At 47.9% G+C, this 26,898-nt stretch overlaps 9 protein-coding genes across 9 annotated transcripts; 3 read left to right on the top strand and 6 right to left on the bottom strand.

Moving 5' to 3' along the window:
* Positions 1–1,068: 1,068 nt before the first annotated feature.
* CTAM01_02619 (heterokaryon incompatibility protein) lies at positions 1,069–3,105 on the bottom strand (the record flags this gene model as incomplete). Its single annotated transcript, XM_060518657.1, has 1 exon — positions 1,069–3,105. The coding sequence occupies one exon, from the start codon at positions 3,103–3,105 to the stop codon at positions 1,069–1,071; it is 2,037 nt and encodes a 678-aa protein (XP_060386460.1).
* A 6,198-nt stretch (positions 3,106–9,303) lies between these two features.
* CTAM01_02618 (uncharacterized protein) lies at positions 9,304–10,790 on the top strand (the record flags this gene model as incomplete). The annotated part of the gene is made up of 3 exons (XM_060518656.1): positions 9,304–9,783; positions 9,880–10,446; positions 10,512–10,790. 3 exons carry the CDS (start codon positions 9,304–9,306, stop codon positions 10,788–10,790), a joined length of 1,326 nt encoding a protein of 441 aa, XP_060386459.1.
* Positions 10,791–14,614: 3,824 nt separating this feature from the next.
* On the bottom strand, positions 14,615–15,289 carry CTAM01_02617 (ubiquitin-conjugating enzyme; the record flags this gene model as incomplete). The annotated part of the gene is made up of 2 exons (XM_060518655.1): positions 14,615–14,979; positions 15,124–15,289. 2 exons carry the CDS (start codon positions 15,287–15,289, stop codon positions 14,615–14,617), a joined length of 531 nt encoding a protein of 176 aa, XP_060386458.1.
* A 710-nt stretch (positions 15,290–15,999) lies between these two features.
* On the bottom strand, positions 16,000–16,713 carry CTAM01_02616 (uncharacterized protein; the record flags this gene model as incomplete). Its single annotated transcript, XM_060518654.1, has 1 exon — positions 16,000–16,713. One exon carries the CDS (start codon positions 16,711–16,713, stop codon positions 16,000–16,002), a length of 714 nt encoding a protein of 237 aa, XP_060386457.1.
* Positions 16,714–17,196: 483 nt separating this feature from the next.
* Positions 17,197–18,131, top strand: CTAM01_02615 (diphthine synthase; the record flags this gene model as incomplete). The annotated part of the gene is made up of 2 exons (XM_060518653.1): positions 17,197–17,331; positions 17,406–18,131. The coding sequence occupies 2 exons, from the start codon at positions 17,197–17,199 to the stop codon at positions 18,129–18,131; spliced, it is 861 nt and encodes a 286-aa protein (XP_060386456.1).
* A 119-nt stretch (positions 18,132–18,250) lies between these two features.
* CTAM01_02614 (pyridoxamine 5'-phosphate oxidase) lies at positions 18,251–18,927 on the bottom strand (the record flags this gene model as incomplete). Its single annotated transcript, XM_060518652.1, has 2 exons — positions 18,251–18,673; positions 18,730–18,927. 2 exons carry the CDS (start codon positions 18,925–18,927, stop codon positions 18,251–18,253), a joined length of 621 nt encoding a protein of 206 aa, XP_060386455.1.
* Positions 18,928–19,341: 414 nt separating this feature from the next.
* Positions 19,342–19,467, bottom strand: CTAM01_02613 (uncharacterized protein; the record flags this gene model as incomplete). The annotated part of the gene is made up of 1 exon (XM_060518651.1): positions 19,342–19,467. The coding sequence occupies one exon, from the start codon at positions 19,465–19,467 to the stop codon at positions 19,342–19,344; it is 126 nt and encodes a 41-aa protein (XP_060386454.1).
* Positions 19,468–22,444: 2,977 nt separating this feature from the next.
* CTAM01_02612 (uncharacterized protein) lies at positions 22,445–23,931 on the top strand (the record flags this gene model as incomplete). Its single annotated transcript, XM_060518650.1, has 2 exons — positions 22,445–22,462; positions 22,516–23,931. 2 exons carry the CDS (start codon positions 22,445–22,447, stop codon positions 23,929–23,931), a joined length of 1,434 nt encoding a protein of 477 aa, XP_060386453.1.
* A 471-nt stretch (positions 23,932–24,402) lies between these two features.
* On the bottom strand, positions 24,403–25,083 carry CTAM01_02611 (uncharacterized protein; the record flags this gene model as incomplete). Its single annotated transcript, XM_060518649.1, has 1 exon — positions 24,403–25,083. The coding sequence occupies one exon, from the start codon at positions 25,081–25,083 to the stop codon at positions 24,403–24,405; it is 681 nt and encodes a 226-aa protein (XP_060386452.1).
* Positions 25,084–26,898: the final 1,815 nt, after the last annotated feature.

Here is a 26,898-nt window from a genome sequence, read left to right as displayed (position 1 = left end):
GTCTACCGGTCGTTCATTCAGAATGTACAGTGCTTTCAGTGGATATATACTTGCACAACAACTGTTACTGTCAGCTTTTCAACGTAGCCCAAAGGTGTTAACCTCAGCAGATAGCATCGGCGTATGACAGCATCATGTTGAACAGAGCTTTGTGTTTCCAGAAATTTCTCAGAAGTTGACTATGAGAAGATAGCATAGCATTTTCTTCCCTGTTCGTTTCCAGTCCTCGCCATCACATTCACTGTTAGTCCCGACCTAGGGCCACCTCTTTCGATCAACCTTCATCTGCCCACACGCCTCTCTAAGAGGGTCAACAATTTTACATTCTTCTATTTCTCTCAAGGTAGAGTGCGTCGAAATTTTGCTTCCCTTCCATCCAGCACCGGCGACGTCGCCTTGAGAAACAAATCTCAGAGCAGTAAAGTGCTTGAAAAGGCCCAGAACAACGAAGAAAAGCGGCAGATACTAGTCATGTGCCCGGATACAGAGGCTGCAACCTCAAGGGCTCTGTTGGCGATTCCACCACCATCATCGCTCGCGAGTTCAGGGATGACACAATTATCAGCGGGAGATCCGGCGCGATCACCTCGAATGGCCCACAGTATTAACTCCTACCATGGGTTCCGTTGGAATGGATAACATGATGGGCTTGTGTCTTGCGGCATCGACAGTGCCGAGTACTTGAACACGTATGCGAGAATTCTTAATACAACTGGCATCCCAAACAGTCCCCATAGAGCTCTCTCGGCATCGGACTAAAGATGGGTGAGGTTTGCTTGATTAATGGAAGCTTATCTCTTCGATGAAACGATGGGGTCCTGTCATACACCCTAACGCATCTCCAAAACCATCCGATCATTCCGATACTTGCCTGTCACCCTAGCTATGGGGTGGCATTAAACACATGTACGCGAGCACAAACCTGGTGGGATCTTGAGCTTGAGCTGAAACTTGTCTTCCGTTATCGTGTACTCATTGACTAGACATTATCTGAGAATCCATAGTTATCTTTTCAATGCTTGGTGTCTCCGAAGGCTCACATAGGCATTCCAGAAACGTGTGATTGCGCTACTCCAAGTTGATGTCTGTCTCGAAATATTCGCCAGACGCAATAGCTTCTCCATCCATGACCCCACTAACGTACGCATCCCCAATGAGCTCGTACCTGCCTCCCTTCGTAGGCCGAACCACGAAAGGAACCTCGGAACCAAGAAGCAAGCATATCGAATCACCAACCTTTGCATTTCTGGGCACCAAGCACAGCCTACCGACTGCTGTGCGAGAGAACCTCCGTGGGCTGGCAGCAGCCAGGATAGTCATCTCCACCGTCACAGCAGCCGCGACGAAAGCCAATCGTGCCTTATTCGCCTCTTCGGGGTCTTCGGAGACGAGCCAGGTCTCCATGTTCGTTATCATATCCTTGATAGACTCCGAAAGGTCCACGTCGATGCGGTCGCTCAGCTGGCTTCTCTCAGACGTCAGGGTCTTCCAGAATTCAGAGAGGCGTTCAGGGGACATGTCTTGAATGCGATCAGAACCTGAAGCAACTCGAACGCAGGATTTGTAGAAGTTGAGCGACCTTAAAGAATTTCGGGCGTAGTAGGCATCCATCTTGTCAAGCGGGTACGGGACGCGCTTAGGTTTCGGTGGGAGTGGTAGCTCAGGCCAGGAGATCCCATCTTCCTCAATGGTATCGATTAGCATGCCAGAACACCTTAGTATTTTGTCATCGATGATGTCGACTTTCCCAAGCTGTATGCCGCCGGCTGAGAACTTGCCATACCGAACGCTGTAGCTTGGCAACGCGTCAAACTCCTGGTTTCTCAAATCGGGTACCCAAGTTGGGAGATCTGACAGCCTTCGACGCTGCCATCGGTATACAGGTCGGTAGTACCAGGGGAGCGCAACGTCGGTGACCAGTTTCTGTGGCGCGCATGCCAGAACACCGAGGTCCTTCTTCTCCAGGAGCTGAGATCGGGCGAAGCGTATGTAACACTCTTGAACTGAGAGAGAGTACAAGTTGTCTCGGGAGATGATGCTATCTTTCTCGATATCCGAGGCGTAGCCCAAGACACCCAGAATGTGGTCTCGAGGATCGGTACATTGAAATGCTCTGGTGGCTTTAACGCCGTCCATCAGCGTGACTGGTTGCTTGCCTCGATACCATTGGCTCATGCGCATCATCGAAAGGTTATAGAGACGGGTTGGGAGAAAAGTCACGTTGCTGTCATTCACGGTTCCATCCTTTGGCAGAGCTTGGATCCCAAACGTTGACATTCTCAGAGCCAGCTCTGAGAGTGGTTGAAACGGCATCATGAGCTTCCCGCAATAGAGCCAGGTGTTATCGTTGAGAATCGCCTCTTGATAAACCCACTTTCTTTCGAACCAAGTGTGATTCATTAGTGCCCTAAGAGGTCTCCAGTCCAGATTCCAGACGGTAGACTTGCCGTCTTGCGCTCGTTCCTGGTTGCGAGTGGCAAGGATATCTGCACTTTTTCTGTTCTGGTGAGGATCGTCCACAACCTCAGGGATGATCTCAGATGCTTCCTTGATGACATCCTGAACTCCATCGATGTTGGAATCGTCACTCCCAAGCCAAATTTTGACAGCTTCCGCATTTGAGTAAATTTCCGACATTCGCCCAATCTGTTGGGTTTTCTCCAAAGTGTTCCTCTGGTTGATGCAAATGGAGTCGGCCCAGAGCACAACCTCCTCAGTAGGGGAGCGCCAACGCTTCAGCGCTTCAAAAAGAGTTTTAGTAATTTGAATCTCTTTTCCTTTGCAGGTGATGTATGCTTTGTCCCGAGCATCTCCCCATGCATAGGAAACGGCATGGTATTTGACTGGCGCCTTAAGCCACTCGTTCGTGAGGTCAATTCGAACACCGTCATCTTCATGTCCCGGGAGTAAGTGAATGAGGCGGAATTGGCCCTCTGCAAGTGAGCCGTGCGTATATTGTGGCGGAGATCGAAGCCAGCGCTGAAGTCGCGATGTCAAGGTCCTGTCTTCACCGCGGAAGAATAAGTGAGATACGATCGGGCCAGCCAGAATGACCGCAGCGCCTATGGCATAGAGCACCCGCGCATCAACGCCGGTATCATCCATTGATGTTGATTTAATCGATATGAGACGATGGAACCGGCGGGCTGGGCCTCGCTTGCGAGTGGTGCTGGAGGTTGGTTCATCCCAGTTGACCTGCGGAGACAGGTAAGAGATGAAGGTGGTTCCATGTCGGCACGTGTTAGGCCAATCATGTTGTATGCAGGGATTCCCTCTCCAACGTCATATCTCTTCAGCTTGTTGTGAGACCAGTCAAGGGGCTTCGGATTGCCGACTCGATTGCCTCGGGTCACATGAGCTTAGGCAGCACATTGCTCACAATATGATACTAGACGGATTGGAAGCTGAGCTCAGTAGGACTTATCCCACCGGTCAATTTCTAACAGCTAATGTTTTCATTTCGCTGCCCATGAACCAAAAACTGAACCCCATTGATTTCGATGTGTGTACGGAGTACCAGTGCGCTCTACCTAATCGAGAGAACTCCAGCTGGCCAGACGTCGGAGAATAGGAAGTTTCCACAGCATTGTCCACAATGCGCAACGACTCGAAGGATAGAAAACGTGGTTTTGAGTCAATTATCCACAACGGAGATGAAGCCAGTGCCAACGCGTAAACGCGCGAAGCTGTTTACTCAGCATGAGTACGCTATCCACAAGCGAGTCAGCGCAACCTGTATCTGATCAACTGAATCATGGACACCCCCAGTAGCGTGTCTCAAATTGAGCGATAGCACACCGATGCCAAGATTTAAGCTTGGCTCTTGATCGTAAAATCCTAACATCTCCACAACTGCTTTGCGTCACGATAGGCGAGTACCCTTCGTATTCTATATCGAGGGCAAGTATTTCCGGCTTCTTCGTCCTTCGAGACTTATTTTGCTTGACATTTCACCGCCATCTGCCAATTGCCACACAACGCGTCAAGGTTGCACATATTGTCGTTGGTCAACAGGCAACAAGCGGATTCCGCATTCCATTTCGGCCGGGCAGGAATATGTTCAAGGAAGCAAGCTTCCCGAGGCCGATTCTATCGGATAGGAGAGGTCATGACACTTTCGTATCAATGAAATTTAGAGAGTTGCCGAGAAAGGCCTGACTAGTGCCTACTAATGCTTTCTCCCCCCCAGCGCTTATACCCATTCAAATTAGTTAAATAAATAAGTCAAACAAATAGTTAAATATAGGAATTTCAGCTAGTTAAATAATTAAATATCGTAAGGCCCTATATTTAATATATTTAATTAAATATAAAGTTGCTTAGAAAAAAGAAAATCCGGGGCCGGGCTAATTAAAAATTAATATTCCTAACTATACCCTATAAAAGTTTATAATTAGAAATATAAATACTTAGAGCGGGATTCGAACTTACGACTCCTTATTTATAATTATAAGTTTAATATTATACTACTTAATTAAATAAATTATTAGTAATTACTATAAAAAAAAAGCCTAAGTATTATAGAGCCCTAAATTTAATATCTTATTATATTTAGGAATTTAAAAAACCTCTAATAACCCCTTTTTTTAATATTAATAAAACTAATAAAGTTATATATTACTATTTTTAACCCTTTATAACTATTATAATTATTATTAAAATTAATTAAATTATATATTAATCGATTTATTATATTATAATTAATTAATTAGTAATAAGTTATACGATTTTTAATATATAATTACTATTTTAGATTACTTTATAACTATAGACCCTAACTAACGCTAATTTTATATTATTAACTAATTTTAATAATTATAATAGCCTCCTTACCTTTTTAAAAATAATTTAAAAAAAGAGGATTTTTATTAATAACGATTTAATATTATAAAAGGGTATAAAGCTAAGGAAGTTATAGATTTACTTAAAAAGGGTCTTTACTTAAGAGATTTATAATAAAAATATTTAAAATAAAGTCTTTTAGTTTTATTATTATTATAATAAAATAAGTATTATTATTTATTTTAAAATAGTAATTATAAGCTTAGTAACGGCGTATTTAAAATTAAAATATTAAATAATAAATCTAAGCTTTAGTAAGTCGTTATATTTATTAAAATCCTCTAAGTACGACTTTATATTAAAGAAATAAAAACTTATTTTTAGTATAATTATAAAGAACTAAGTAATAAGAATTAAAAAATTAGTAATTAGGTATATTATTAATAATAATAACTTATTTATAACTTTTTATAATCCTTACCTCCGGGCCCTCTTTTATTAATTAAATTATAATATTACTAACGAACTCTTATTATTATATAAAAATATAAAAAAAGAGCTAAGTAAAATCTTTATTAAGAAAAAAAATATAATTAGGGTAAAGATCTAGAGGTTAATAATAAAAGTCTACCTATTATTTAATTTATAAACCTTATTAATGTAAAATACTATTATTACTATTTTTACTTATTTTCTAAACTATATTAAGTAATAAATATAATACCTTATTACTTTATAATAATAATATAATACTTATAATAGGGCTAATATTACTTAGATTATAAAATTAGTAATAAATAACTAGGAATTAAGTAATTAAATCGGAGTAATTATTTATAATAATACCTTAAATAACGATACTTACTTAGGTTATTTATATTTTATATTATTTTATACTTATACTTAAGAAAATATTCTTAATTAGAAAATAAGGTACTATAGTTATATTTTTAACCTTATTAATAAGGCTTTTTTATTTAGTAATAACAAAGAGGTATTTAAATAAGAATTAAATATATTAATTAATACTAAGTAATTTTAAAAAAATCTTAACTTTTAGTATATAAAGGGCCTTATTAATAAACTTTAGAACGTTATTAAATTTATTTGCTTATTACTTTAATAATATAAAACCTTCTTCGAAGTTAGTAATAAAACCGACGAGAATAATATATTTACTCTTTTTAAAGAGTTATTATAAGAGCTTATATTAATACTTAATAATAATATAAAATAGAATTTAATATACTTTATAATATAGCGCTCTTTATAAAAAGAAAGTAAATTTATACTTTCTTAGTAATTAATTAAACTTATAAAGATCTAAAGTAATAGATCCTTATTAAAGACGTTTTTAATAATAATAATTAATAATTACTAACTAAGCTAAAAATAGTACTTAAGCTACTTTATTTCTAAATAATAAAATATTAAGGCTAAAATAAAAAAGATAGTTATAGCCGTTTATAAAAAATAATAATAAGTTTTAAGTACCTTATTAACTATTTTAAGGAGTAAAAGAAGTTATATAATAAACTTTTTTTAAAAAAAATAGATCTTATAGCTTTTTAAATTATAACGTCGTAATCGTAATTAATATAAATAATACTACCTCGTTAGTAATTAGCTCGTTATTAATTTATATCCTAACTTCTTTTTTAATTTCTAACTTTAAGTAGTATCCCTTATTATATTTAGTCTAAGTATATACTTAAGGAGCGGGTAAAGCTACTTTTTAATAATAATTTTAACTCGCAAAAATACTTTTAATTATTAATTATTAATACTTAGTAAGTCCTTAATAAATATTATACTAAGTTAAGTAACTCTTTATTTTATATTATAATAATTATTTTTTATTTTAAATAAGGATTAAAATAGCTAAAAAAGAGGTAAGATATACCTAAGTAAAGCTATTAGTTATTTAATATAAAAAAGGGACTTTATAATTATTAATAAAGATAGTATATAAATAAAATAATAAATCCTCTTCTTTTTTATTATTTAAATCCTCTTTTTTTATTATAATAATTATAAGCTATTTTTAATACTTTTATAATTTTAAAAAGTATTATAAAAAACTCGTAGTATTAATAATAATTAATATTTTAAATAATAAATATAATAATTAACTACGTACCTAAGCTTAATTAATATTATTTATAAATTATCCCTTAGCTAGTCCTTAACCTAATTTAATAATAGATTAATTATTAACTAACCTATTTAATATTAAATAAGCTTATATTTAATATTTTTATAATTCTTATGATAGTAATAAATTATAAAAAAATATTTAGCTTTATAAAATTAATTTTAATTTTATAATAATTATTAATAAAATCTTTTACGCTAAAAGAGGTCTAATATTTTAAAAACTAGCTTTATAATAGTACTATAAAAATAAAAAATTAATTTTTTAATTAAAAAAGCTAATCAAAATAAAGTTTATAAGTTAGTATTATAAAGACTTTTATAATAACTTTATTTAATTCCTAATTAGGAAATTAGTTTAATTTTATTAATTAATTATTAAATAATTAAATATAGCGCGAGAAATAAGCTAAATAATTAAATACGAACCTTATATTTGATTTGTTTGTATGGGTATAAGCGCTGCTCCCCCCGTTATTCTATATGATTATTATAATAAAGCTCTCACAAGACCTAATCACTCTACAAAAGCGCGGATACAAGGTAAGATTGCGATCTCGGCGTACTCAGAACATGCCCTCTTTGAAAGATAAATTTAAAATGCAGCAACTTAATGACTGATAGATACTGGCCGAACTCGTACGAGTGAGGTTCTAGGCAGAGGTAGGTCTTCGCCGACCCGGCGGTTCGGTAGCAAGCGACCTTCCGCTTTCGGAACCCCAGGAAAGTATAATTACTCGTTTGAGTCAACAACTAAAGTCTCCCACTCTCCCCACGTTTCGGCGTTACCACGGAGTAGCCGTAGCTTGAGCAAGTCTAGAGCAATTTCCCCCTGCAAGTCAGAGAGGAACACTGGGAACATCATGAACTATGTACATGGGGGAGGACCCGTCAAAGGTCAACCAAGTGCAACATGGCTCAAGCCACACAGTCAGGCTCATGCTTCGTGCCGTACTCCCGTCCGCTGCGTGGCAGCCAAGATCAGGGGTGGAAGGGTGGAAGCAAGTCGTTTGACCTCAAACCAGGGCAGAATTTCGCTATCAACGACTCATCGCCATTTCTCAAGTACACCAATCTGTAACAAGGGACCCGTTTGTCTTGATTATCGTGCCAAGGTACAATTTGTGCATAGTAGGTGATGCAATTTGGCAGGCCAAGTAGCGTCTCAGCGCCAAGGTTCGACTTGCGATGAAGCCGAAAACCATCAGACGATACAAGCAAGTCGGCAAGACGTATCTTCCACTTCGCCACCGAAAATGGGCAATAGTCTAGGGGCGCTATCATATGGGACGCACAGAAGAAAATATGTCCCTGGTGAGCGTGGCAGCTGTCAAATGGAGAGCTTCATCAATTAGCATTCAAACAGAAACAAAATTAGGAGCTAGACTGCCCAAACAACAGCTTTTGGGAAATGCCTTGATTAATCACGATGATGAGCAACTTGCTGCTCAATGGGTCATCAGATGATTGATTTTCTGCCCCTCGTTTCTATTTCCATCTGCCAGGGAGCCCCTCCTAGATGTCCACCCTCGCACGCGCGCGGCGTGCGGATATGCGGGGACGAAAGTCGAGACCCCTGATAATACCTTGGAAACCCATGCCTTTCAGCTGCTTCTCATCAGCCTTACCAGGCCTGCCCTTCTAAGGCCTCGTTTTCGTGAAGATTGCGCTGGTAGACCGCCCGCGACCGCTCTTATCGGCAAGTATCGGCAAGGGAATTGAGGGTGTGCCCGTTTTCTCTCATTGGCACGTCTGAGGACTTTCGAGGCTATCGGCTGAGGCGTAGCTGAACGCTCTGCAGGTGGTAGCTTCGCATGTGTCCAGGATTCCTGCTTCAGCATGAGATGATCTACCTCCATGTGACGCTGAAACCCCCATTCAATGTGACGTTCCTCAAAATTAAGTTCTGGAAGACAGTGAGGCCTGCACAACATGCGAAACTCCTCGCAGTCCATCATACCATAAATAACATGATCCTAGGCAATACTATGTAAGAAGACGTTCGTCTGGTCTCCATTTCGCCGAGAGCCCAGAAAGGCTACTATCCCTTCCCCTGACTAGCATCGCAAGACTAGGCGCGCCCCACTTGGTCACCACTCTGGAAGTCTGGTTCTATTCGAGACGGGTCAGTGTGAACGTTTAGTTTATCGGCGTCTATATTGCGCGGTTCTTTGGGTATAACAGATAAAGATGTCATGGGTCATGGAGATAAGACGAGTTGTATAAAGACGGGAGGTTGAGGACATCAACGAACATTCCCTCAGCAGCCTGTCTCTCAACAACTTCCTTCGCTTCCAACACCACAGTCGTTCTTTTCTGAACTTGTCGATCTTTTTTGAAACAGTCCTTCTTTTCTTGTGCGAAAACATGTCTTTCAACACACTCTTTTTCAAGCACCTCTTGGTAGGTGCTGCTCTCCTCCCCGGCCTCGCATTGTCCTCTCCCGTCGGCAGCGTCGATGCTCGAGGTGTCAAGGTCATCTCGGCGCCCTTGGAAAATATCACGCCAACCATCATAGACCACGGTCCTCTTGATCTCGAGGGCCTCGAGCGCCTCAAAGACTCCCTCACAAAGTCTATCCGCCCGACGCCGACCCCGGAGCCGAACAGAGTCAAGCGCCAGGACGCCGCGTCGGGCACCGTTCCCAACTCTTTGACAGTCGCCACCAGCGATGCCTTCGTTTCGGTCGATGTCGGTGACATCAATGTTATTGATAGCAACTCTGCCAACTGTCACTCTGAGGAACTCAACGGGCCATTTGATTCTATTCAGTTCTTCACTGGATCTACCAACATGCGCGCCATCAACGCTACTAGCAGCAGTGGAAACACAAGTTCAATCACCAGTGTAAGTACAGTTTTTTTTTTTTTTTTTCTTTTTTTTCTTTTTTCCTTTCGTTCTCTAGGGTACTGGAAACCATAAGTCTGACATGGTCTTCAACAGAAACTTGAAGGCTGGGCCGATGCCGGCGTTTTCAAGTTCGAGAACGGCGACCGCATCAAGGAATTCTGGGTTCTCGAGAACCGGGGTTCCTTCCATGGCTTCAACTTCACAACCACCAGCGGAAAGACTTACTCTGCCATGGGCCAGGTCCTCCGCGACCCTCCTCCGATGCAAAAGGTCCCCGTCGGATCCGGAATCCTCGGCCGTATGCGCGTGCAGTACTGCAACATCGGTCTGATCGGCCATCTCGGCTTCGACTTCCTCGACGAGCTTCAGTCCGTGTCCATCAGCAACATTGCTTACTCTGGCTTCACGGACAACATCATGCCTTCCGGCCCCGGACAGACCATGACTGTTGGATCCCAGATTGTCGACAACCGTAACTCCACCGCTGAGCAAATCATCACGATCATGACGATGGATGCCGTCACTAGGTCGCACACTCTCAGCGTTACGAACCAGTGGAACGTGGGTGGCCGCGTTGCTGTCGAAGCTGAGGCCGGCATCCCGCTCATTGGAAAGAGTAAGGTTACGACTGAGTTCTCCTGGCAGGTGCAGAAGACCACCGTAAGTAATCGTCTCCATCAATCGATATATCTCAAAACAGTTCGCTAATTGCATGACCAATCTAGACCGAGGAAGACACCGAGGGAGAGATCCTGACCAGGTCTGCCACCATCAACCTCAAGTGCCCGCCCAAGAAGTACTGCGTAGGCTCCTCCTTCTTCACAATGTTCAAGATGGACGTCGAGGCCGAAGCTACATTCCGCGCCAAGACCAAGTCAGGCAAGGACTTCTTCTGGAAGCAGAAGGGCAAGTACGAAGGCGCCGACTCTCTCGCCCTGCAGCTGCAGGTTGACGAGGCAGACGGCATCATCGGAAAGCGCGTTCCCATCGTCAAGAGCTTCTGATTCTGATACCCAGATACCCATTTTCCTGAATTCATCAATCTTGAGCAAGCGGCATTGTACTCTTTTGCTTTCTTCTTCTGCTTGTTTCTTGTATACCGCGCTGGGAGCACCATATTCCCCCAAACTCATGACTGATCTGAGACGAGCATACGATGTTGCTTTCATAGAGACCCCAAAGAAAACACGTTGTGCTCAAATGGAAACGCTCATCTGACTTTTGAGAATCGGGCTTGTGATACAAAAATGATGTGCCTCGCTCACTGAAAATGGTTTAGAAGATCCATGATTTCGAGGGTTTTGAGTCCGAAGGCCTCGACAAGTTTGTAGGCTCCGAACTCTAAGATTCTCCATACGGGATTCCAAGGTGTAGATGGACGTCTTAATGTGACACAGCGAGTGACTCAGCGCTTCTTTGACCACAATTCAATTCAGCAATCCGATCACCTCTTCTGGCTCTAGTCAAAGTGGATTGCAACGCAACGGCCTAGAAGTTCTCATTCCAGTCTATTACAATCTACATACTTACCCAGCGTCATGATTAGTCGAACACGGAAAACGTGGGGGAAGTTTTTATTAGGTAATTATTGTTGAGATCGAAAGAAAAATAAAAGACGACTATGACTAAGTAGGTACACGTTCCTTTCAATATAACGATCTTTGTCATGACTCAACTCTAGACGTTTTGTCAATCTCGGCATACGATTAAACGATATCTTGAAGCTAGTAGCCACCGACTCACCTCACAGAGTAGACCAAATTTGTTCAGCACGAGCCAGTTCCGCCTGTTGAAATGCAGTCAGAGAACTTCCTCGGCGCTGTCTGTCGTATATCTTTTCAATAAAACGAGTAATGTCACAATAGTTCTCTACCATGCCACGTCAGCGTTTGAACTTAAGTCTCCGCATGATGTGCCAAATACTATCAAGTGAACTAGCTGATTCTTACTTTCTGGACATTGCAGGGCCTTGTTGAGCTTGCGAAACAGCCGTCCGGTCCTACGGCATCGAAGGGCCTGTTTGATCTCGGGGGCGGCTGTCGTAATAAGGCATACAGCAACCGTAGCCGCTGCGCCGATGGCCGCGACTGTAATCGGATCCGTCATACTTTCAGTGGATATACTTGGAGGTTGAATTGGGGATAGGAAGATTTCTGAACGCGAGAGCTCAAAGGTCTCAGTGCTGTCGTTACGACCGTTGCGATAGTTGGGTTTTGGTTCCAAAAAGGAGTCTTCAGAAAGGATCGATAGGAAGTAAGGGAAGACTGTTGAAGGGGAATGCTTCAGCTCTGACTTTGCGAGTTCCAGGTGAGAACGCTGCTGCTCATAATCGTTCTCGGGAAATGGGGAGAGATTCATGAACTGATATATAACAGAAATACGGCAGTCTCAGTCGTAAGATAATCTGCGTTGAGTCCGATAGTTACATCTGATTGCCTACATGTAACGTCATCTCATTGAGTGTGGATTGGCTCGTATCCTCAATACAGAGCAACAAGCCTCCAGCATCTCTTTCTTGATGCCACAAACAGCCAGACATCGGCATGATCGTCTGGAAAAGCTTAGTAGGTAGGACTCAAGATAATAGCGACGGAGTAGATCTAGTAGATGATTCGACAGTTAACGTTGATAGGAGTCAGATCTAACTTGCCAGGTGATAGGTTTACCGCCTAGGTTGTTACCCCAAGCCCCCATACAGACGGGCCCTTCCGTGCTAGTGGTACTTGACTAGTTCACCTCAACTACCAACGTTCCAATGTGGTTGCCTGGAGCTTGCAATCGTCTCCAGAGCATGTCGATGCCACGAAGCAAGTAGGCCGTACGACCTGGACCCACCTCACGCTGATGGACATCAACCCAAATTTGACTTAGTAATAAGCTTAACGCTGAGATCATCACAGACAAGGCAGTTGAACGGGGGGAAGGTGTCTTGTTCTGGCGCAAACTCTATCTCAAGACTAAGAATGCCGTGCAGTCACATAGGGCTGGTTCGTAAGACGAGGACTGGTTCGGTAGCACCCAACATTGCGGCTCCAACAATGACGTGTCGTGACTGGTTATCAAAACGCATGGGGGTTGATCTTACGACTGGACTTGTTCCGTTTGACCGATTTGACTAACGGGCCGTTCTAACTCGCTTCCGTCATGGCACACCGAGTTTAGTTCGGTGTGGACACGGAGAAGAACCCTCATCATGACCACTGAGATTCTTGGCTTCTTAGCAGTCAGTGGGATGGCGTGAGCGTGGACTTGGCTAGGCCTGGTCCCCTTGCAATGAACTCTGAGATAAAGGTCGTTCTAGCTTAAAGGGGCTAAACGTTTAAACAAAAGGTCACGCCCAACGGTGCTGGCCAATGCTGGCCAATAATTGAGCCACTATGTGGGGTGACAGGTATGTTGATGCGAGGACAATCTCGTGATATTCGACAACCTACGAGCGACTAGTTGCCTATTAGCTTGAATGGCCAAGGGGTGTAGGCTGGTGGCAGGGCAGAGTGCGGAGCAGGAAAACACGACATGGACAAGAACGGCTCTGGCGCAGTTTAGTTACTTTCTCTGCCGGCTTTGACTACTTTGTGTTTGTGTGAGACATGGATGTTCAGCCGCGGAAGTTTCCTGCCTGCTTGGTATGTCGGCGCCGCCGAATTCAGAACCAATGACTAGCGACTAGAACTTTTTCAAAAATGAGGCTTAAAGTCGAGCCAGCTGTCTTTCGCCGTTCTCGTTGCTACTAGGTATTAGTCTTTTCAGTACGTGTCCGATTCGTGTCTTTCTCGTCGTTGGCGTCGTGGCAAAATCGAACTTGTCACTTGAACTCGGGGCACTACCGAGACCGTGGACACGGGGTTACACGCTCCAACACAAACCTGGCCTCAAAGTACCCTGTGGAAGAAGACGCAATCATCATCAATGGTCAAAAAGTCCAGAAGCCACGCCGACTAGATGCGCTAGTACTGAACTCACAATCCTTACTTTCAATCCGACCCCAGAACCGCAGCTTGGAGCTTCCTTCTCCAACCTTAATGCCTGATCTCCTGTAGGCAACTGTGGCGTCTGCCATGAAGGAGGGCTTTTCAACGACCGCCCCCTGCGTAAGTCCTGCTAGCGGACGCGATGGGAGGGGCTTAGCTGTGGACTATGGCTTGTCCCGGGGAAACGCCAGCTTGCTCATTCGAACAAATGGGTAAGCGTTGAAGATGCTGGGGATTGGAGACGGGAGAGGCTGAAGGCTCATGCGGGCGTGGGAATGATTCGCACGCTCTTTCTTAGACGTTGAATACCGTGTTTTGTCCTAGTCTGTAAAACAGATGCCAGAGGCAACGGAGAACATACTCCGTAGAGAGGGAGGTGATGTTGGAAGGAGAGTATTAGAAATGAAAGGCCTCGAGGCTGAGAGAGAGAAGCCATCGACCTAACCCAGGAGAGAGGTGTGACAGCGAAGGGAAATACGTTACGTGTAGGTCAGAACTCAGGGGGGTGGATGGTGGTGATGATAGAACATGCTCGTTTCCATTTACCCACAGGGACTGGCTGAGGCCCCCAAGAAACCTGAGAGAATATGCAAACTTCAAAGTACTCCTTTGAGAATTCAAAAGGCGTCAATTTGAATGCCAACCCAGCCTGCTTCAATGCTGTGGATATCTCCAAACTCCAAGATGCAGGACGCTCGTCCAAATTTCGCCCTTCTCTCGTTCATGCCTCGTGAAAATCACCCAACCAGCCGGTCGCAAGATAGATCACATCTACTCTCCATCCTAGCCATCCCAATGACTCCCATCAAACCCGGGGCTCAACGTCTTAAAGAATACTTCTCCCCAAATTACTCCACTCAATCCTCCCCCAAGCTCTCTCTAACACAAGCCCGACACCGTCTCCGAAAGTCCTTATTCTTGCCCTCGCGCTCCTCGCGAAACATGCGTGCGGCCTCGACGTTGGCGGGCGACTCGTCGTTAGGTCCGTGGAATAGGCTGATGGTGCTCAGCAGAATCGTCTCAGGGCTCTGAACGGGGCTCCACCGCTCCGAGGCCGCCTCGTAGCCGTACTGGTCCTCCTCGGGCGGGTGGAGGATGGAGATGCAGAGCCGGCCGTCCGGGTAGATGTTTGGGTGGAAGGGGATGGGCGTCTGGAAGGTGAGGGAGGGCGGCATGAGGGGGTAGTTTGCCGGGAAGGTGAGTCTGGCGCGGAAGTTGCCTCCTGTTTTTGGGGTGAGAAGTATGTCAGCCTATTGCGCGCGAGCAGGAGATGAGGGTTGGAGGGGGAGGGGGCATAGCCAGCTTGGTAAGCTCGAAGGGCCGAGTCTACTTTGAACAAGAAGCAAGCAAAAGGGAGAAAACATACCTCCATAATACTTGCAGTCGTCGCTGATCATGAGCATCACCTCCCACTCAAAGATGCTGTTGTCATTGACCAGACCGCACGAGATACCGGGAATGTCCTTTCCCGTTTGCATCTCCTTGAGCTGCCGACCCAGCAGCGACGCCGCAGCTGCAGAGGACGATGCCATGGTGTCGCAAGGCTCTGATCTGTGTATCGTTGTAGCTGTCTGTGTATAGGTCCGTGTGTATGTGTCGGGCGGCAAGGATCGATCGACGGTGACACCAAAACCGAGTCTCGAGTTGTTTGCGCTTGGAGACGTCACGAACGAATAATTGAGGGAAAGCTGACAGTAGGGGCGCGTGGGGTAATGCTCGTTTAAATAATTCGATGCGGCTTCGATTGACGTAAATTGAAGAGAAAAGAAGGCAGTCGTTCAGATGCCGGCTTTGTTGGCTCGAATTTTCGTCGTTTGCTCCAGTGCCTTGTTCGAGTGAGGTGGGAAAGGACTGGAAATATCCAGCGTGGAGAGGTTGCTGATGGCGGCAAACGGACCCGACCGCGGGCTGGTTGTCGAAATCGGAGCCAATGCGAAGGTGGGGTTACCCGAGCTGCAGGGGTTCGAGGTGCCGGTATCTGAGGGGCTTCGGTCAGCTATCTCACCGAGACAGACCGATAGAACTTCGGTGAAGGAATGTCAGTTTTGTGGTTGGGGACAGTGAAGACTTACCGTACCTAGAACCGACGCACCGCTTCGAATCAATTCACATCTTCACACGTCCATGATGACTCTTCGAAGATTGGGATCTTTCTTCCCATCGTGTTGCCAAACAAGGGTATCATTGCTCGCGTCCTGATCATCGTACAGCTCTCGGAATCGCCCGCCTCTCCCACCATAGCTTATTTCTTCTTCGTCCCTCCGAACCCCGTAATCCCCATCGCAGCCATCATATCATCCTCATCGTGCTCGCCCTCGATCCTCACATCATCTCCATACTCCGTCTTCACCTTCTCCGCTGCCTCTTTCTCGGCCCTCCTCCTCTCCTCCGCCTCCTTCCTCTTCTTTCTCCTCTCCTCCGCCTCCTTAGCATTCTCCTCCTCCCGCAACGCAAGCCTATCCTGCAAACTCGTCGCCTTCTCCTTTTCCAGATCCAGCTTCCTCTGCCAATGCCACTCGATCCTCTCCCTCACCTCCTCCGCACTCGCCCTCTTGACCTCGGTCTTCTGCCCTGTGTTCGCCAAGTGCTGCGGCGTGTTCAAGTGCTCCACAAACTGCTTGTTGTCCTTGAACGTGAGATCACACGGCTCGCAGTAGAATCCCGCGCCGCGGCCTCTCTTGCCCACGCCTGCGCCCGCGGGCACGAGCTGCGTCTTGCCGACCTGCGCGCTGAGGTCCAGGACGTTGCGCCGCGCCTGCGTGAGGGTCTCGTCTCCCGTCAGGGGCTTGTAGTATTTCTTGCCCGCGAGCTTAGCCTCGTATCGGGCTTTGGCTTCTTCTTTTTCTTTGGCCTCGCGGTCTTTGGCTTTGGCTGCGTATTCGTCTAGGTCGTAGGTCTTGCGGAAGTCGGTGTCGCCTGCAGGCGCGCCGTAGGCGCTTGCTTTCTTGTCGGCCATTGTTTGGGTTTCGTGGCTGGGTTCTCTGTGGAGGTAGGTACTTGGTGACGGTGCTCCTCGTCGGCAGCTTCGCGATCTGAAGAGGGGAGATACGTCGAAAAAGTCCAAGTCGGATTTGTTTGTTGGGCAGGACTCGCGACGAGCAATAGCGTGGTTGATGGTTACAGAGCTTGACCAGACGCGTTCGATGATGAAATTTAAAGCCTGGGAAGACGAGCTGGGGTCGAGTGAGGCTGCAGGGGTTGGGGATCAGAATTGGGAGGGGCCAGGCGAGACAGGGTCCAGGGGGTGCGATGGTGGGGTTGTAGCGCTAAAAAAAAAAGATACCTACCCCTCCATCCAATTCCCCCTCCAAGGTGTGGAAGAAAAAAGTTACGCCCAACTTCGACGAATTTTCATACTTATTGAACGACTGCCTGTGACCCGATATTCGAGCACGCGCCAATACTCCTCTCGGAAAGTTGCAGAAGAACAACCGCCAGAATGCTGTATCTCGTAGGACTAGGTCTCTCCGACGAGACCGACATCACAGTCAAGGGCCTCGAAGTCGTCAAGAAGGCCTCGCGAGTCTACCTTGAAGCCTACACGAGCATCCTTCTCGTCGACAAGGCCGTCTTGGTGCGCCTGGTCTTTTCAAACTGTTCTTTTTCCCGATGACAGGTTAATTCTAACACTTGCGTCAAACCATCTAGGAAGCCTACTACGGCCGCGAAATCGTAGTAGCAGACCGCGAAATGGTCGAATCCAACAGCGACGAGATCCTCCGCGACGCCCAGACCGAAGATGTAGCCTTCTGCGTCGTCGGCGATCCCTTTGGCGCGACAACGCACACCGACCTCGTCCTCCGCGCCCGCGAGCTCTCCATCCCCGTCGCCACTGTCCCCAACGCCTCCATCATCTCCGGCATCGGCGCCACCGGCTTGCAGCTCTACAACTTTGGCCAGACCGTCTCCATGGTCTTTTTCACCGACACCTGGAAGCCGGCCTCCTTTTATGACCGCATCAAGGAGAACCGCGAGATCGGTCTGCACACGCTCGTCCTGCTCGACATCAAGGTCAAGGAGCAGAGCCTCGAAGATATGGCGAGGGGACGGAGGGTCTACCAGCCGCCGCGGTACATGACTGTCGGACAGTGCGCTGCGCAGATGCTCGAGATTGAAGAGGATAAGAAGGAGGGCGTGTATACGCCTGATAGCCTGGCTATTGGAGCGGCGCGCGTGGGAGGCAAGACTGAGAAGTATGTTGCTGGCACGCTGAAGGAGCTGTGCGATACGGATGAGATCCTGGGTGGTCCGCTTCACAGCATGGTTCTCCTCGGCAGAAGGGCACACGAGCTGGAGCGCGACTACATTCGCGAGTTTGCAGTGAACACTGAGACGTTTGACAAGAGCTGGGCTGCGGACTATGGGAAGCAATAATCGTCATTCATATCCCGTGACTGGGCGGGGTTTTGCGGCTTATTCCGCCGATAACCTTCATCTACTTTGTGCTATTATTACATGCCGCCGCCATTATTACAACTCTTACGCATCTTAGCTCAAGAGGAAGCTGAGCGGTACTGCTCGACCTCCTGGGAGGAGACTTCTCTCAACTTATTGACCTTTGCCGGGCTGCCGGTCACGACACCCTCGGCCAGCTGGGCGACCTTGCCGATGAAGGTGGCGTTGCTGAGGGCATAGGTGATGCTGACGGTCTTGACGCGGATGATACCGATGCGGGGATCGTTCTCAGAGCCGTCGTGGGTGCCGTCACCGAGGTCACCGACCCACGCCTTGAGTGCAGGGCTGTAGTGCTTCTTTACCAGCGAACGGTCGGTAATGACGCTAGAGACACCAGAGACGGAGGCCCAATCACCTGAGCTGTTGATGAAGGAGATGTTGATGTGGGGATCGCTGTCAATTTCATCCGTCTTGTTGGACTCGGTGTTGGTGTGGAACAGCAGATCAATTCCGCCGTTTTCCTGGGTAGATGTTAGAAAGAAAGAGCTCGTGAGAGGCGTCAGGGTAGAAAACGAACCGTTGCGGCCAGAGCCATGGCGCGAGAGACGAGAGCGCCAGACTTTGCGTCTCTGGTGGTCATCATGGCAAACTTGGTCTTGTCGGCGAAGCTGACAAAGGCCTCGACCTTATCCTTGACGGAGACATCGTTGTCCTGGTTGGCTGCCTTGTAGGGATCGGCGGGCTTGCTGCCGGTGGAAGTGTTTGAGAAAGACATGATAAAAGGGGCTCTTGGGAGTTTGTTTGTGGTTTTGGGAGGATTGATTAGTCTTGAATGGGATTGAACGCGTCGATTGAGCTGAACAGTCCGAATGATGGATCGTGAGAAAAGTACAGGAGAAGACATTGAGTTGCACGAGGGAGGTTCTTGTAGAAGGAGTATTTGAACCCCCTCCTACCTAGGGCGGCCCCTCAGGCGAGCTGACGACATTGCTGTAGCTACGTGCAGCCAGGCACGACCGATTTCATCATCGAAAAAGCACGTTGGGAAAGGTCTCAAAAGGAATTACCTAAGGTAAGGTAGCTAGCTAGTGACTGAGCGACGGCCGAGTGACCACGGGTCGCAGTGTCGGTCGCGCGGAGGTTAGGGAGCTTGAGCTGCAGAGCAGCAAATGGGCGAGACATCATGACGTCAAGAGCAGAGGGGCAGATGGCGTTCGTTCCTGCCTACCATAGAAGGGGCCAGCCCGCAGTGGCACCACGGGCAAATGGGGTTCCATGAGGTAAGGTAGCAAGGTAGGTAGGTAGGCAGCTCCATGAAAGTCTCGATGAACGACGCGTTTTATGGGGTTAAATTCATCATTGATCGTCTTGTTTGCGTGGTCGGAGCTGGGTTGATGTTGATATCGGCACTGGGCGTGGAGTGCTCCATGGGAGCGAATCTGCTGCTATGTGGCATTGCGTGCAGTGCACATGAACCATGGGAATTCCTACTTAACACATGAGCTCCTCGGTCGAGCTTCACTTACGAAGGTAGCCTGCCAGTGGGGAGCGTAGGTCTTCAATCAATAAATGCCCAGACAAAGTAGCGCAATCCGAGCTTCGATTTAGCCTTTCGATTGCGACTTGTGTCAGCGGCGTCAGCTGTCGCCGGTCTGTGTGGCATTTTTGTTCTCCATAGTCCAGTCGCGATGCAGATGCGAGAGGCACAGGCAAAAAGGCTGAAGGCATTGACAGCCACGGAGAGACAGAGGAGAAACGATTAGTGGTTACTCCGATTATCTGGGGTAAGAGTTTTTGCGTGATTTGGAGGATCAGACTGAGGTGCTCTATCGGCAACTCCCACAATGCCGTGACTGACGAGCCCGATGCTGCCACCAAACAACGATCGTGATCGGGAAGCTACAACGGGGCATCCGTACTTGCCCTCGTGTCTCCTTTCCTGCCTTTGACACCTCTCTCCAGCCTTACATAATGCACCTTATGTCAAGGCAGGTAGGCGCACTCTGTTTACTTTCCTATCCACCTTATGTAAAGAACATTGCACGGTACCTCGTATGCAGCACTGCGAACTGCGGCTGCCCTTCGGTGTAAGTCCAGATCGGGATCGATCAATCCAAGACATACATTAGGTCAAGATGGAGAGCTAGACAGCCATGTTTGCGCATGTTAGGCGCTTGTTTTCTTCCTGGCCTACTTCTGGATACCCAGGCAGTTTGGCACGTTGGTAGAGCATATCCAATCGCTGTTTGTCAAAGACGATTCCACCAAAGAAAAGAAGCGATTCTCATCTCTGATTGCTGAACGTCTGACCTTTCGTTTCCATACGGCTGCAATTGACTCCAAGAGCCCAGAGCAGATTCGGAAGCTACCTCAAGTACTTCGTACCCACCCCTGTATAGGTAGGTACCTTACGCTAGGTACCTCTTGCCCCTGCCCCTGCCGTCCCTGCTCATCACTGCTTCGTTTCTGTGGTTGCTTCCCTCATCTTCCCCCCAAAAGCATCGTCATATCGTCCATCCAACTACTCATGGGAATCTTCAATCAATGCATCCAATCTGCGAGTAATCGCCGTCGGGCAGTCGCAGAATGCCCCACTAAATCATGATTCAGCCGGCCAATTGCCTCGTCCAGTGTCTCGTGTGTCGTGGCAGTTGCTGCGTGCGCTTCCCGTCCAGGAAAGATACAACAGTTCTCGTTCCGTTCAGCACTTTCCCCCGTCAAATGCAACAGTTCCTACCGTCGTTAAACACATTCGCCTACAGCAGGCGCGAGGATTGCAACCCCATCCCACCTCAAGCTCGCTACCTTACTCCGCAGCGAGGTGACTACCTAGATGCCAGGCGAATTAATAGTCTAAGACAAGTATCTCACATTAAATGATTCTTTCCCGAACCCAGCGCCTGCATATTGATACCGGCAGTCAGTCTCGTGGTCTGAAGACAGAGGTACCTAGGAAAGAAGAAGGTGCGGTCTACAGCCTGCCTGCCTTCCAGCAAAGAAGCTCACGTCGGAGTTTCGGCGGACATCGGCACCGTCAAAGCTGAAGAGCCTGAGACGGCGCAACGTCGCTTGCCTGCCGAACGTGGGAGCAGGCACCTTCCTTACCTCACCGACCTCACCTACCACCTGAGTAAGGTAAGGTAGGCAAGCACGACCATCCACCACAGCCAGACAGGCGGAAAGGGAAATAAGGACCAAAGAAGAAACAAACGTCGGCGATTCTTGCTGCCACTGGCCGCCGTCACCGTCACCCGCACTCCACCAGAAGGTCCGTCCAGTCCTCACCTGCCTCATCCCCGTCCCGTCCACTTTCCTTCCCTCGCCTACGCGCAGATCTGTCACCTCTCCCGGCGGCGTCGCTTCGCATTTACCCCTCGTCATCTCTCATCTCTGGAACCTTTTTTTTTCCCTCGTGATTGCTCCCTTCAACATCAACCCTCCACCGCCCCTTCTTTTCCTTCCTTCATCTACGCCCAGAGTTCAATCCCCACTGATGAACCACGTCAGGTCCGCTTAGATTGATTTACTTCAGTCTGCCTTCACCCTCGCTGACCCTGAATCACAATAGAACAGGCGGGCCAGCAGACGGCGCGAAAAACCGACAAGCCGATTCCGACCCGACTCAGCTGCGAGCTTTTGTCACCTTTCTACGGATACGCTAGTGATTAACCTCTTCAACGACTCGATAGCCCGAACCGACCACGGCCAGGACTCCCTCATTCGGGCATCGTCATCCGTCACTGCCGACTTGTTACCTACGACTCGGCCACTGAGGAATTTCTTCCTCTCTCATCTTACCGCCAATTTGTTCACCCGACCGACATCCGATTGTCGGCTTGGCCGACTTTTATTTCCACTCCATCATAACGTCAAGACGAACGCCCGAACCACATCTATCTCTTTTTTTTTCCCCCTTCAAACCTTCGTTTCACTTTTTATTCTTTCTCCAGTCGCGAGTCGCATCGCAAGGTCACTCGCTGTTCTCCGTACTCACTCCGGCCAACTGTTGTACCCTGCGTCACCAACGTCAAGGTTCAACCTACCTAATCAGTGGCGTTGTCTCTTTGAGCCTTGAACAACGCTCTGGCCGGAACTTGCAAATTCAACCCCCATCCACTTCTCGTCCAGCAACAAAAGATTGCCGAACTCCAAACAGGCGGATCAAATTTTCGAGTCCCTCATCCGCGCCCGCATTCCACCTCGACAGACCGAGACCCATTCATACCTGCCACGAGGCCGAGGAACCCTCCTAATTTGCAACCTCGCCGGACTCTGCAGCCCAATCCATCGCCATGGCAAACCGAGAATTCGTGGGTCTATCTGTTTTCTGCTTTACTTTTGTTGCACGCTAATCCATAGTCAGGAGATCATGCCATGGGAGTGCCGTGATGTCGAGGATCAGGCCGAAGCCTACTACAATCAGCCTCTCAGGTCATCGAATCAGGCTCTCGCTGAGGAGAATGCGAAGCTGAAAAAACTGCTCCGAGAAAACGGCATCTCTTGGTCACCTGTATCCGCCAACTACCAGAACCTCCAAGCAGGTGCCAGGCGGAAACAAGACCCCTCTTCAAGAACTCGCTCCTTTCCGTACCTTCCAACAGAGGTCCTCCTGCGCATTCTCAAGTACTCGATGACCTCGAAGGACACGATTATCGACCCCTTGACGAAACTCACGCCGGACAACCTCACAGCACAGGAGAAAAGCCGCGGTAATCAAATCGCCATCCACTTCTTGGCGACATGCAAGGCGATGCACGACGAAGGCAGCCGTATGTTCTGGAGCCACAACACTTTCACTTTCACGAATGAACATGCCGTCAGAAACTTTGCCGAGCTGGACTTTGGATTCCGAAAGGACATCAAGCATGTCAACTTCCGCATCGTCGCCCAGTTTTACGACGACAAGAAGCGAAAGCACAAGCTTGAGCGATCCTACCACCCGTCTCTGAAGAGCGACATCACACTGCGGACGATTCCTCGCGTCAGTGAGCGAACCTATGCCCGTGGCGGCTTCCGCTGCTACACGTGGGCTCAAGTGACGGATTTCCTGCGTGCCCTCCGTCCTCCCTTCGATCCCAAGCATGACAAAAAGCTAGTCCGTCCCAAGCTGCTTCCTGGCCTTGAGTCGCTTAGGATTGACTTGGTGAACTTTATCGACGACTTTCTCCCTATGCCTAGCAGCGACCTGCACGACGTGGCATCACACGAGCTCGGTTGTTCTCTGAATGAGTTGCAGGTCACCGGTCTTCCGATTGACGATGCTGGCAGCAAGGCCACCGCAGAGCTTACTGGGCTTCTGCGCGACGAGGGCCTCTTTCTTGCTGGCTTGCCCTCGTTTGTTCAAGTCAAAAACTCCCTGAAGCCTCTGCCGGGCATCTCGAGCTGCGCGCGTGTTGTTCGGGCCTGGAAGACAATAAAGGCAAAGCGGGAAGACGACGGTGATTCCGACTCTGACCCTGGAAATGAAACTGATGAAGGCCACTATCATCCTAAGGAGCCCATCATGCCTCCTGCGCCCCGTGAGACAGGCCATCCCAAGTCCGCGCCTAGCCGTCGGGACTTGACGATCTGGAAGAGGGTGCCCAAGAGCCGCGACGGGGATGGTGATGACCGCCAGTGGACCGAGTTCTGCCGCAGCAGTGGCTACCCCATGGAGGACATTGAGGATATGATGGGCGACGATGACGAGCTTGGCATCTGCCCGTGTTGTGGCGAACCGCACCCTAGTCTCTTGGACCTCCTCGAGACGGACAACGAGGAGGATATTCAAGAGGACTAAAGTACACGTTCGACTCAGTTGAGTAGGCGGCATTTGGTGGCGTTATTTGGAATGAGGGGCCCGAGCATGTCTAATGATGGAGAGCAACATGGCGAGGCACCGTTACACATGGTATTCGGGATATGAACAGGGATCATGATTCATCGGATGGAAAAGCTCACGGAGTTACTTTGCACAGGTCACGAGATTATGATACCACATTTTGCTCAGGGCACATAGATACCATGGTTAGCCATTAATAAGGCGTATGAGGCCAGCCTCTGTCTCAGACAGAAAGTCTGGCAAAATCAAATTCTTCTCTACTTGTGCTTCCCTACCTAAGCACCTCCGCCGTCCCCGATTCTGCGCTTGAAGGTGACGTTCCTCCAACGTAACTGGGTCGCTGCCCCTGCTCTCAAACTTCAAAGGCTAGTTCCCATGTTTCTCCGGTAGAGAACAAACCTGCTCTAAACTCAGCACACTCGATGCCTCTTACAGAAGTCTGTTAAGTTGAAGCACTTTGCGACGCAACTCTGTCTCCACGTTAGCAAGTCGACCTACCTTGGTTCCGACATCAGTCTGGAGACTTGAAAAGACCTCGCGGAGTTTATATACGTCCCATCCTGAGTTGGCCCTGGACTGCCGGGAGGGCGTGATGTCTTCGTTGCACATTGCTGCCCGACGTCGACGATAGTCATCGCTGTTCCACCCACGTCCGGAAAACGAAGAGTAACTCGTCCAAGAGTCTGGGTACCGTCCTCCATTCCTCTTGCGCTCCGCGTCGTCGAGGATGCGGTCCACGTCGTACTTTTCTCTCTGCACCTCGACGATAGTATGGTCGAGGATATTCATGTCCTGGTGGGATCGTGTGATCATGGCGGCTAGTTTATACGGGTCCCACGTTGCGTCGATCTCGGCATGGGAGACGCGGAGGGGGTTCGTCACGGAGTCGAGGGTGGGTGGGTTCTGGTAGGGGTTGGGGAGGAGGTAGTGGGCGTCCCAGTCTGTTGCGAGTTCGGGGGAGGTTAGGGTCGGCATGCAGGATTCGTAGTCTGAGCGGGCACGGAGGAGGTCGAGGGCTTCGAGGTTGGGAGCGTGGATGGGACCGGAGGTTGAGGTGTAGGCCGTTACGCCTCGAGGGGGGTAGGTTATGGATGGGGATGGGGAGGACATAGTTGAGCTTGGAGGCTGTGGGAATGGAATGGGTGGAGGTGTCTAGAGAGGATATTAGTTATGTGCTGGGGGTGAGTCACTTACCTTGTCTGAATGGTTAGTCGTAGACTGCAGTGAGCAGTGTGAGTTGACGACTTTGATGAGTCCAAACTAGTCTAAGACGGCGGAATGTAGATCGATAGATATAAGATCGTACTCTCGTGACTTGCTTTTAGAAGGGCTCTCGATTTGCCGCTTTTGAATTCATGGTTGTTTTTCCGTCCACACGCCCACACGCTTTTAGCTCCTTTCAACCACTATCTCAAAGATCATTGTTGTTGGATACTCGGAGACAATGAGCGACAATATGCTTTACCAAAGACCCAGACCCTTGAAATGATGGAATATGAAAGCTCTATTGTTCAAGTTGAAAACATCTCGTATTTGAGCACTGCGTTAACGTACCACAAAAGGAATGAATTACTGGTCTTTGAGGCTGAATATTGTCAACCAACTGTAAATGGATTGCATAATTCTAGACTAAAGTTCAAGTTGTACTATTTACTTACTTCGAGTCTTGATCAGGCAGAGTTGAGAAACTCCTCGTTCCGTGGATGCTAGGTGCTTTGACTGGGAACACCTTGATTGAACGCGACATGGGGGTTGTAACTTCATGCTAGACGCGACCTTTGCGCCAAGTTCTAGTCTCGCAACCGTGAAAGCGTTCTCTTAACCTTATCGCCATGTCCGGATAGCAACTCCCAAGACAGGACGTTGACGTCGACCCATCCCCGGCACCAATCATCCGGTTTAGGCAAGGCCAGCGAACGCTGCTATCCGTAGCGTTCCTGTTGACGAAAGCCAGACCCGCCCGAAGCCCCTAGGTTCATAGACGTAATTAACCTTAATAGCGCAGCCATTCTATTTTGCAACCAACTAGCGCCCTAGTTGCAAGGGTCTAGGTGGGGGTTGCTTGTTGACGATGGAAATGGTATCCGCAATTGGATTGAATTTGTTCTTTGGGAATGGAGACCAGAGAGCCGGGCTCAGCTCAGCGCTCAGGCATCGAACCATTCGTGTGCTTTTTCATTGATGCTCGGTGATGTCCACATTCAGGTAAGTGCTTGAGTCTTTGGTAATTGCTGTTGATCGACTTGCCGCTTCCCGACGCTTGACTCACGATCCGCAGTGTACTCGCCCGAGTTTTCGACTTTTGCCCATGAGGATTACGTACTTATCACATATTTAGCTAAGAAGTCTGGAAAGCAACTCCTTCAACAACCTGAAAACAGGTTGCATATTCTTTCCAATTATACATGTGTACTCCGTGCTCCTCTCGACGCTTAATGGTCGAAGAGTTCCGAGTGCAACTTTGCGCCCACGTGTGACATCGGGGAAGATCCACCACATCCCGCAGCTCGCCTCCATTGGGGTTGGATGCGCAGCAATCAAGTGCCGCTCTGAAAGCCATAAATTCTTAAACTATCCCAGTATGCCGCATAGGTCTCCGGGCCAGGGGGCGGCTGTACCAAGACCTAAGCGACCTTGACAGATGCAACTTCACTAGGAGCAAACTTGCAAAGCGATGGCGTCCCCCGGGTAAGGTATGTGACGAACAAGGGGGGAAAGGAGGATTTATGTGATTCTGTGTTGAAGAGTCTAGCGTGGAGTAACAAGTCTAGGTATGGACATTGTCGGTATTAGCGAAGGGCCCCGGACGACGCTAGGCCAGGGGAGGGCGCAAGGAGTCAAGGCTCAGAAAGCGAGGCGAATGGGAAAGCCGCCTCAAGTCGGGATGTGGATATGCGGGCTATTGCGTTCCTAGCATCGCGGGTT

Source organism: Colletotrichum tamarilloi, assembly GCF_030869305.1.
Source record: "Colletotrichum tamarilloi strain Tom-12 chromosome Unknown Scaffold_6.1, whole genome shotgun sequence".
NCBI lineage: Eukaryota > Fungi > Ascomycota > Sordariomycetes > Glomerellales > Glomerellaceae > Colletotrichum > Colletotrichum tamarilloi.
The sequence above is the reverse complement of the archived record's forward strand: the minus strand, read 5'-3'. Positions and strand labels throughout refer to the sequence as shown.